Source organism: Lolium perenne, chromosome 3 (genome assembly GCF_019359855.2).
Source record: "Lolium perenne isolate Kyuss_39 chromosome 3, Kyuss_2.0, whole genome shotgun sequence".
NCBI classification, from domain to species: Eukaryota; Viridiplantae; Streptophyta; class Magnoliopsida; order Poales; family Poaceae; genus Lolium; species Lolium perenne.
The window spans coordinates 187,470,801-187,481,797 of NC_067246.2; the positions used below are offsets into that span (position 1 = coordinate 187,470,801).

At 55.7% G+C, this 10,997-nt stretch overlaps 2 protein-coding genes across 2 annotated transcripts; both read right to left on the reverse strand.

The window, feature by feature from the left end:
- Positions 1–503: 503 nt before the first annotated feature.
- Positions 504–1,249, reverse strand: LOC127342871 (protein TIFY 11e-like). Its single transcript, XM_051368890.2, has one exon. It carries the CDS (start codon positions 1,171–1,173, stop codon positions 676–678), a length of 498 nt encoding a protein of 165 aa, XP_051224850.1. The 5' UTR covers positions 1,174–1,249; the 3' UTR covers positions 504–675.
- A 3,641-nt stretch (positions 1,250–4,890) lies between these two features.
- Positions 4,891–5,680, reverse strand: LOC127342870 (protein TIFY 11e). The gene has a single exon (XM_051368889.2). The coding sequence runs from the start codon at positions 5,566–5,568 to the stop codon at positions 5,065–5,067; it is 504 nt and encodes a 167-aa protein (XP_051224849.1). The 5' UTR covers positions 5,569–5,680; the 3' UTR covers positions 4,891–5,064.
- Positions 5,681–10,997: the final 5,317 nt, after the last annotated feature.

A 10,997-nucleotide genomic window follows, 5' to 3' on the forward strand; every position in this document is an offset into this window, starting at 1 on the left:
TGGCGAGCATTAACGCTGCCACTGAAGACCAGCATAATTAACGCTGACGCAACGCGGAAGGCGAGCATGCGCTAAACGCGAGCAGCCTTTGACAGGCGCGAAAGGTGAGGAGAAAAACGACTCCGCCAACACTAATGGGGCAGGTCCAAAGCCAGCAGTCGTTTCCCATGCCTTCTTTAGGCATCATTTCCACATACACGCGACGCGCCGACATCTCCACTAGCCTCCCTTTCTATTGAGTTTGGCCTAGGAGCGCCAGATGGATAGTTGGACCGCGCCTGAAATTCTATTTTACGAACCGCGGCTATACATGACCGGGAAAGAGGGGAGATGCTCTCGGTTCTGTTCATGGTCCCTTCGTAAAGCGGTTGGGAGAAGCTTCGTGGAACAAATTCTTCTTTGCTAAAAGAATCATTTTTCTTTCTTTCGGCTTGTATAAAAGTTTCTGTATCGCTCTTTCGCCACTCGATTTCGGATGTTTCAGTTTACAAGAATACGTTAACTAAGCAGTAACCAGGTATTTTGTCTGTATTTTCATCCTTTTCTTGACATTACAACAGACTTCCCCTGTACAAGCTTGGAAGTACTCCGTATGATCCAAAGGATCGACACACTCTACGACTAGACGCTAATATCTTTCAGGTGGGTCAAAAAAAAGAAGATGAAAAGAGATATTCAGAGCGCAAGCGCGAGATGATCACGGAGCGCGGCATCCGGCCGGAGGTACGGCTGATCACGCGCGGCGAGCCTGCCCTTCCTCTTATCCATGAACCGCTGCAGCGACGCCTTCCTCGCCACCGGCAGGTCCGCGGTGGCGACGAGCACATCACCACGCGCTCCGACTTGGGGCTCCGTCTCTGGCTTAGGCTTAGCGGCCGCGGCAACGGCGAGCCGCAGCAGGACGGCCGCCTTGTCAGCCGGGCAGTCGTCGAGCACCAGTACCCTCCCGCCGTAGAAGATGGTGAGCTGCGCTGCCGCATCCCTGCTCGCCGGATCCGCCTCGGGCTCTTCTCCCCTGCTAGTAACATCGGCGCCCGGCATGAGGGGGAGAGGTCGCACGGCCGGGGATGGGGATGGGGCCGGCCGCGCAAGCTGAGCCCTGTGATCTGCAGCCTCCTTCACGTACTGGCTGAGAGCGCCGCACGCAGCCGCGAATCGGCTTGCCGCTGCCATGGATCGCCGATGAACCTGTATTAGGATTATTCTTGGCTTGCTCCTTGTGCACGATCGACCAAGCTTGGAATCGAATCTTGGGGCGAGAGCACAATAAACACGTGAAAGTTGAGCCGGTAGGAATACAACTATGCGAGAGAGATGGGTGGGGTCCCCAGCACGCAGCACGTCCGAACCCCCTAACCACAATGTGGCCCCATATGCAAACTAAAGATTAGGCGAGCATATGTTCAGAGAAAAAGATAAGGGGAGCAAATACCACGTAATTGCACACGTGCTCAGACAAGTGGTGCAATCTAAACATAATTAGAAGAAGGGGTTCCCCGAGGGTGAAGGTGCATCCTGAATCGACGTAGACCCGTCGATCACGACGATCTCGTTGTGCTCTGCCCGGTGTGCCTGCTCCGTCACTGATGTCGAGGCAGACGCCGATGCAAATGCTGATGCCGCTGACGCAGGTTTACTAGCACACGTTGTCGTAGATGTGTCTGCTGTTACCGGCTCTTGCTCCGGGGGTGGAGTTGACGCTATTTTGGCTTCGATGTCGTCGAGACATTCCAGCTATCGACGCGGTCAGTAGGGACATGTCCTCCTTGCGTTTCTTGAGCTCCATCTTCTGCTCTTGCCTCTTGAGCAGGGTTGCCCACCTTTCGTTGGCCTTTTTGTCGTGGGCGAGCAGGGTCGAGGAGACCTCGGCGAGGCACGATGTGATTGACGCTTGCGTCTTCTCGGTCGCCGCTACGTCGGCCAAGACGGCCTTGGCAGCCTTGTTGCCGATAGGGCGGCCTGCCGATGTTGCGAGCGGCACATCCAGATCAATGGCATCTTTCCCCTTCGACAACGAATGACGCGTCGCCCGCTATTTCTCGTTCATTTTGAGCTTGCTATAGCAATGCCTCAGCGCGAAAGACTTATTCCCTTCTGAGTGCTTTTGGTACATCGCCATGGCGCGGTCGAACTAATCAAAGGAAGCGCAATCAGATCAAGATTAAACTAGGCGCTAGAATCGTAGAAAGAGGCGCACCACATCGCCGATGGTTCGTGCCGCTCTCGCCTTTGGTCTCAACCTCGTTATGGAACCCATTGAACATGTTCACCGATGCCTGGATGATGGCTCATCGCGTCGACATTGCCTTTTGGCTCCTCTTCATTGTCATCTTGCGGTAATCCTTGTTGACAAGCTTGCGCTCATCGAACTCCACCTTGATCCTCGCCCAATACTTCCCGTACTTTTGGTTGTCGCCTATGATGGAGTCATGGCTCACCATCGACCACGACTCGCAGAGACATTCATCCTCCAGAACCTTCCACTTGGGGCCTCGTGTGCCCGAGGTCGCCTTCTTCTTCTTCCTTTTCTTCCTCATGTCGGCCGCGTCAACCTCCACGAGCTCATCTACATCCTCCACGGCATCCTCGTCATCGTCGTCCTCTTCGTCACCGCCCTCTTCGTCATCCTCGTCGTCATCCTCCACCCCCTCGTCCTCCCCTCCTCCTCCTCCTCCTCGTCATCACCACCGGCACCCTCAAATTCGAGCGGACCCGTGCACCCAGTGAACGGGGCGCCGTCCACACCAGGGCCTAGATGGCGCTAGGGCGCTTGGTCGTACGCCGGGGAGTAGAAGATGACGTTCGGGTTGAAGCCGCCATGCGGCAGCGCATCCTCGTACCACGGCGACAAGTTTGGTGTCACGCACTCGGGAGTGGCATAAGAACCGTCGTTCAAGAAGCCGGATGTCGACGGGGACACCACTCCCGAAATGTATGCTGACCCCGACGTACTCCATGGGCTAGCATTGGTAGCAGCGATACACACGACCAACGCCTTCTGGTGCGCACGATGCGAGTCGCGTCCCCTATACTAAAAAATTTAAATTTTCAAAATATAATAAGATTTGTATAAAAGGTAGATTCATAGATAGTTTGGCCATACTTGGTCAATATTTGTACAAATTTAAAAGATAGGCATAAAAAATCCTAAAAATCTAATAAATGCCGCCACGGCCTAGCCCTAGGCGGCGGTACATCGCCGCCGCGTAGTCCTCCTCCTCCTCCTCGGGCTCCTCCTTCTTCAAATGTGGCAAGTAGTTGCATCCCTGGCTAGCGTCCCCGCGCCTCCCACGCGGCCTGTTGTACTGGCCAACGTTGTCGTCGCTGTCCAGGTTGATGACGAGGCCGAGGCGACGACGGCGTTCCTCCTCCGCGCGGCGGTGATCGGCCGCGCTCTACGCCTCGGCGAATTCGTCAGTCGCCGTGAAGGACTCGAGATGGGCTTGCGCAGCCTAGGGAAATTCCTCTGGGTCATCCTCCGCCTTGAGGATGGAGGCCGCTGCCTTGTACTTTGGCGGTGGCGCCCACTCGCGCTGGCACGGCGGAGGTGGTTGGTGCAGCTCGCGGATGACGACGCCTCCACCGCCGTGGCGGCTCCTGCGAGTAGGAGCCTCCTCCGGCTCGTCCTTCACCGTCGCCAAGAAGCGCGGCGATGACGTGTTGTAGGGGGAGTACCTGGTCGAGGAGCCACGCGACGAGGAGGATCGGGAGGAGGAGGAGCGCAAGGAGGACGCCTGGCGCCGCGCCGCCCACTGGCCATTGCCGTGCGGGGCCGCCAGCTGCAACTGTTGTGGCAACATTTGCATCGGCAGGTCGTTCCCGTCGACGATGTAGGGGAGGACCCACGCGAGGGTCCTCCCAGGCGCGCTCCACCAACGTCATCTGCTGGCGTTGTTTTTCGCCGGTGGATCGCCGCTGCTGTCGTAGGCAGCGAGGCGGTCTTCGCGCTCGCGCTAGAAGAATGCCATCCACGCTTGGTCGTTGTCCTGCGATCACCGCGGGTCGTTCCGCTCCTCCGGCGTTAGGCGCTCCCAAAAGTGATCGTATATCGCCACGACGCGCTCCATCCCCGTCAGCACCGGTGGGACCGGCAGGCCGCCGCGGCTGAGTGCCCACCACCCCCCCCCCCACCCCCCCGAACAGTGCATGTACGGTGGGACGAGGTAGCGCGCATTCCAGGAGGTGCGCACGTCGGCGACTTGAAGCCACCGATGGCCAAAGCCGTTGGCGGCGGCGCCTTCTGTCTCTTGGCGGTCCATGGCTAGGGCTAGGGCGTTGGAGAAGGTTTGGAGGAGATGGCGAGGGCGCTGGCTGGAATGTGCGGCGAGGGAGCACGCGGGGGTTTATATAGCGTCGAGGGAGCGTTGGCGAGCATTAACGCTGCCACTGAAGATGAGCAGGCGCTGAAGAGCTGCAGGATTAACGCTGACGCGACGCGGAAGGCGAGCATGCGCTAAACGCGAGCAGCCTTTGACGGGCGCGAAAGGTGAGGAGAAAAACGACTCCGCCAACACTAATGGGGCGGGTCCAAAGCCAGCAGTTGTTTCCCATGCCTTCTTCAGGCATCATTTCCACATACACGTGACGCGCCGACGCCTCCACTAGCCTCCCTTTCTATTGAGTTTGGCCTAAGAGCGCCAGATGTATAGTTGGACCGTGTCTGAAATTCTATTTTACGAACCGCAGCTATACATGACCTTTGGGGAATGAGGGGAGATGCTCTCGGTTCTGTTCATGGTCCCTTTCGTTAAGCGGTTGGGAGAAGTTTCGTGGAACAAATTCTTCTTTGCTAAAAGAATCATTTTTCTTTCTTTCGGCTTGTATAAAAGTTTCTGTATCGCTCTTTCGCCACTCGATTTCGGATGTTTCAGTTTACAAGAATACGTTAACTAAGCAGTAACCTGGTATTTTGTCTGTATTTTCATCCTTTTCTTGTGACAATACAACAGACTTCCCCTGTACAAGCTTGGAAGTACTCCGTATGATCCAAAGGATCGACACACTCTATGACTAGACGCTAATATCTTTCAGGTGGGTCAAAAAAAAGAAGATGAAGAGAGATATTCAGAGCGCAAGCGCGAGATGATCACGGAGCGCGGCATCCGGCCGGCGGTACGGCTGATCACGCGCGGCGAGCCTGCCCTTCCTCTTATCCATGAACCGCTGCAGCGACGCCTTCCTCGCCACCGGCAGGTCCGCGACGGCGACGAGCACATCACCACGCGCTCCGACTTGGGGCTCTGTCTCTGGCTTAGCCTTAGCGGCCGCGGCCGCGGCAACGGCGAGCCGCAGCAGGACGGCCGCCTTGTCAGCCGGACAGTCGTCGAGCACCAGTACCCTCCCGCCGTAGAAGATGGTGAGCTGCGCTGCCGCAGCCCTGCTCGCCGGATCCGCCTCGGGCTCTTCTCCCCTGCTAGTAACATCGGCGCCTGGCATGAGGGGGAGAGGCCGCACGGCCGGGGATGGGGATGGGGCCGGCTGCGCGAGCTGAGCCCTGTGATCTGCAGCCTCCTTCACGTACTGGCTGAGAGCGCCGCACGCAGCCGCGAATCGGCTTGCCGCTGCCATGGATCGCCGATGAATCTGTATTAGGATTCTTGGCTTGCTCCTTGTGCACGAACGACCAAGCTTGGAATCGAATCTTAGGCTTTTGTTTTTTGGTGGTTCGTTTGGAGTTTGGTTTCATATATATAGGTGGGAATATCGTGGTTGACAAGTGTGAAGCACGCGCGCGCCGCGGTTTGGTCGTCGGCACCACTCGGCGAGAGCACAATAAACACGTGAAAGTTGAGCCGGTAGGAATACAACTACGCGAGAAAGATGGTTGGGGTCCCCAGCACGCAGCACGTCGTGCAGCCTAACCACAATATGGCCCCATATACTCCGTACAAACTAGTGATTAGGCGAGCAAACATCACGTAATTGCACACCTGCTCCGACCCCTTAACATCATCAGACAGTGAAGGCATTAGGGCATCTTCAGCGGGCCGACGCATTTCGGACATCCGAAATATCCGTTTGCGTCGGCCCGTGGATGCGTTGTGGGCCAGGGCGACCGTTTGCGTCGGGGGTAGCTCCAGCGGTGCGGATGCATATTTTATCCCGGGACAGCGTCAAGGTCGCTAATGCGTTTTACGTCCCGTCGAGGACTCGTCGAGGACTGCCGCCGGCGATTAACTGTTCCCGCGCGATGACGATCGTTCCCGCACGCGCCCAATACATTGGTAAGTTTCTCCGGCGTTTCGCGCGCGCGGGAAACGCCCTGCGCGCCAACACCGTTTCCCGCTCCGCCGTGGCTATATATGGTGGACACCGGCGGGGGCGACGGGCACACCTCAAGCTACCATCCATCCATGGCCGACCACATGAATTGGGAGCACGTTGTTCACATGTGCCGCCAGCTCCACCCGGAGGAGGAGGAAGACGAGGTAGCCGCCGCCGGCGTTGAGGCGCAGCAGTTGGACCTGGAGGTGGCGGCGGCGGAGGCGGCAGAGCGCGCGGAAGGGCGCCTCGCGGCGACCAGGGCGGAGATCGCCAACGCCATGGCCGAGCTCGCCGACGCCATGGCCGAGCTCGCGGAGGCGCGGGCGGCCATCGCGGCCCCTCCGGCCGACGCCGTCATCCACGACATCGCAGACGACGACGTCCTCGTGCCCATGCGCTTCGAGTGCACCGGTGACCAGCTGGTTCTGCTCGCGTCCTTCGAGTCCCTGGCTGGGGACGCCCAACGCCATCGAGCTTGGTCGGCGGAGGAGGAAGCCCACGCCTATGCGATGGCCATGGCTGGGGGTTAATGTGCTCCGACCTGGACTCGCTCCAGCGTAGGGGCCCTTCTCCCGCGCGGGTCGAGCAGGAGAACCGGGAGCTGGAGGTCGCCATCGCCGCCAGGGACGAAGCTGTGGCGGCGGCGGCTAGGGACAGGGCCCGCTTCGTCGCCGACGTGGCGGTGATCCAGGCGGCGGTCCAGGCGGAGGAGGACGCGGCGGCGGTGGTCCAGGCGGCAGCGGAGGAGGAGGCCCGGCGGCGGCGGCGGTCTGTGCGGTGGCAAAGGAGGAGGAGGCCCGGGCGACGGCGGAGGCGGCGGCTACCAAGGTGGCCTTTGCGACGGTGACGGCCCTGTGGGACAGCTCCCTGGCCGAGGCCCTCGAACGCCGTAGGCGGCAGGACGAGACGTCCGTTCGCCGGCGTGCGCGGCGCGCGGAATGCAAGAAGCGCTCCCGCTTCGACGACGGCGCCGGCCCATCCGGCGGCTAGTAGTAGGGCGCGCGACTGCGAGTAACCGAGGCCGGTGTAGGCCGCGCGACGGCGAGTAGGTACGGCCGTTGTAGTTTTAGGTTAACTCGACTAACCATCTCTGTAAAGATGGTCCTTTTTGCCAATCAATAGTAATGAAAAAATCTTTTGCTTACCTAGTCACTGCCGACCGGGCCCGGATGTACCCAACGCGGACATTTGCCGCGACCGCCGAGCGTCCGCGGAGACGCAAACCTGGCGCATATTTGGGCCAGGTTTGCGTCTCCACGGACGGCCCGGTCACTTTGCGTCGCCCCGCTGGAACAGGCCCCAGACGCATTTCCGGTCACGGCGGACGAAAACGGTCGCTCAGCGACCGTTTGCGTCGCGCCGCTGGAGATGCCCTTAGAGCGCCTCCATCGGCGACTCCCAGATAGACGCCGGCACTGCCGTATTGGACCGCGACAGAATATTAGACTGTGGATGTGCTACAGATGCAAAGTCAAGCTAGATCCCTATGTTATTGCAATAACCGTTTAATTCTCCTTGAGCGAAGTTCGTGCCATTATCTATGATTATGCTATGTAGGATGTCGTATCTCACTACGAGGCTGCAGACGAATTCTAGTGTTGTAGCACCATCGGCTTTTCTCATTGGCTTTGCCTCTCAAAACCGCACTAGTAGGGAAAGCCTCATATGTGGCGCACCAAAAAATGATTTTGTGGCGCATGGGAGGTGCGCCACAGAAACTTCGCCACAAAAATAAGGTTTCTGTGGCGCACCTTCTCATGCGCCACAGAATTAAGGTTTCTGTGGCGCACCAGTATTTCGGTGCGCCACAGAAAAAGATGCGCCACAGAAGTTCGTTTCAATGCGCCACAGAAATTGCTCGTATTATACAAGAAATTGAGCTCCCTGCCATACACATACAGGTTATACACAACAGTATACATATATTATACAGATTATATACAGTTGCAGATATAATATAAATAGCATGTACATTGCACAGATAATATAGACATCATCATCACATTAATTAGAGCCCGATTGAGATACATATATAGTGATAAGTGTCAAATGTTTTACATACAACTCTTAATTCCTACTAATTTCACCATTTCGAGATACAAAGCGGTCTTCATCCGGTTCCTCCTTTGCTCCCTCCTCTCCACCCACCAGGCTCGCTTGCATCAGGGACTTCATCCGGTTCCTTCTCTGATTAAAATAGAAGAAAGTGAGACCAAGTCCAAGTCCGATGCACAAGAGAAATGGAATAAATGCCTCATACATTGTTGGTCAACACAAATATTAACATTTAGGGATGGAGTTAGTGAGACCAAGTCCGATGCACAAGAGATTGATATTTGTGCTATCTTACCATGGAGTACCATAAGGGATTAATCATCACTTGGTAGATGCTGGCAAGAGAGAGGCCAAGCCTGAGCTAGTAAATCCAGTAGAGATGGATATGCATAAGTAAGCAAGAACACATAGCCTATCCAAGTTAACCAGATAAAACCAACCTTGACAGCCAACTTAATAACCTAGCATCACCTAGTCTTTTAAACCATCAGAAACTTCCCATTTTCTTCAAAGGATACCACAGTGGCATTCATTTACATGATTCCCTACTGTGAATATCTCTATTTTCACCAATTATCCAACTATGAGATGCAACCAGTGGCAGTAGCAAGAGCTAATGAGGTCACAACACAGCACAACACAAGCAATCACACCAGTGAACCACTGCTGAGGTTACATCAACCATAAATTCATCCAAGCCAACAAGAATTAGAAATTTATCATTACTCAGTTGAGTTCAAAACAAAGCTAGGGTACCCAACACTAGTTGGCTTCCATCCAAGCTTCAATAACATATCAAAGGAATCATTACTGCATAAGGAGTTCATCCAATTATCTGACATCAATAAAGAAAACCTTTTCAGATAATTGAATTAGGCAACAACAATCATACCAGGATGTTATGGAAGCATCAAGGCAGGTCACCAATACATGGTGAGAAGCTACAGAGACATAGCAATAGCATAGGACATTAAGTAAAAGGCATGAGCAATGAGCCAATAAGTAAATCACTAGCACATGATGATCATTTGACCATTTAGAGCATGCACAAACAAGCAATAGCAACAGTATAGTTCACCAGGACAATGACATCAACAATGACAGCAAGCTAGCAACAGTAGTTCACCAGGACAATGACAGCAACAATGACAGCAACAATGATAAATGGCATCAATTAACACCAACCTTTTCCCCTTCTCTGTAATGGAGCACAACAGCATTTCATCGAGCACAACAGCAGCACAACAGCACATCAGCATTTCATCGAGCACTTTGTGCTTGCGCGGGAGAGGAAGAGGGAGGGGAGGGAAGAGGTGGAGCTCACCGACAACAGGGGTGGAGGAGGAGGTTGACGACGACGGCAAGGGTGGAGGAGGAGGACGCGGCGACTCCTCCTCCTTGATGCGGCGCCGGACCCTCCTCCTGCACGCCGCGACCCCTCCTCCTCCACGCCGCAGCGGCATGTGCTGCTGATGGTGGTGGGGATGGGTGGAGCGTGGCCGCATGCGGCCCTCGCGGAGGAAGGCGGCGGCGACGGCGGCGGCGCTCACCATGGAAGGCGGCGACACGCGGTAGGGATCGAGAGGGGAGAGAGGGGGTACGGGCGAGGGAGGGGGTACGGCAGTGGAGGAGGAGGGGCCGCGGCGGCGGCGCTCACCATGGAAGGCGGCGACGGCGGCGGCGCTCACCATGGAAGGAGGCGAAGCGCGGTAGGGATCGAGAGGGGAGAGAGGGGGTACGGGCGAGGGAGGGGGTACGCAAGTGATATAAGAGGCACTATTTCTGTGCCGCACCAGAACTAGTGCGCCACAGAAACACTTATTTCTGTGGCGCAGCATGCCCTGTGCGCCACACAAATAACTACACTAATTATTGGTGGTGGCAGGATGTGAGCCCCACCTAATTTCTGTGGCGCATGGTTCAGTAGTGCGCCACAAAAATAAGCTATTTTTGTGGCGCATCCTTTCTGGTGCGCCACAAAAAAGCTTTCTGTGGCGCATTTTTAGTGGTGCGCCATAGAACTAAGCTCCACCTATAAGCATTTCCCTACTAGTGCCGCCAGGAGATAATTTCTTCAGTTTTCCGACCATGTCAAGCCCCTAGACCGCGAACGGCCAAGTGATAGGGATGTCTTTAGCTCCTGAACCGGAGCATTTGGTTGAGTAGCGTACTACTGACAACCTCGGAAAGTTTTCACTATTTTCTCAGCATCTTCTTTAGCTGTGAGCCAGTAAAATCCTTACCAGAAAGCTTTTGCCATGAGGGACCTGGGAGCGGCATGGTGCCCGCAATCACCTGCGTGGATCTCTGAGGATTCGATGCCATCTTGGTTTGAGACGCATTTCATAAATACCCCGTTTGCGTTTTGTTTGTAGAGCTGTCCATCAACTATTGTGCAGGATCTGTCGTGCGAGGACTTCGTCCTCCCGCAACTTATTGCGGTCAATGAGATAGTCCAGGAAAGGTTGGGTCCAAGCCGGAGTGATTACCATCACCTCCTTAGTCGGAGACACTGCCATCTCTAAATTTCCCGGGTTAGCGCCCTTCACCGAGGGTATCCGTAGATGCTCAAGGAAAATTCAATGCAGGGTAGGTTTCCTACCGGATCCGAGCTTGGATAGGATGTCTGCCTCCGTGTTATCATCTCTCCTGACGTACTTGACTTCTATCCGAGGAAG

Coding starts and splice junctions, on each gene's coding strand:
- LOC127342871 (XM_051368890.2), bottom strand. CDS start 1,173: ATGGCAGCGGCAAGCCGATTCGCGGCTGCGTGCGGCGCTCTCAGCCAG.
- LOC127342870 (XM_051368889.2), bottom strand. CDS start 5,568: ATGGCAGCGGCAAGCCGATTCGCGGCTGCGTGCGGCGCTCTCAGCCAG.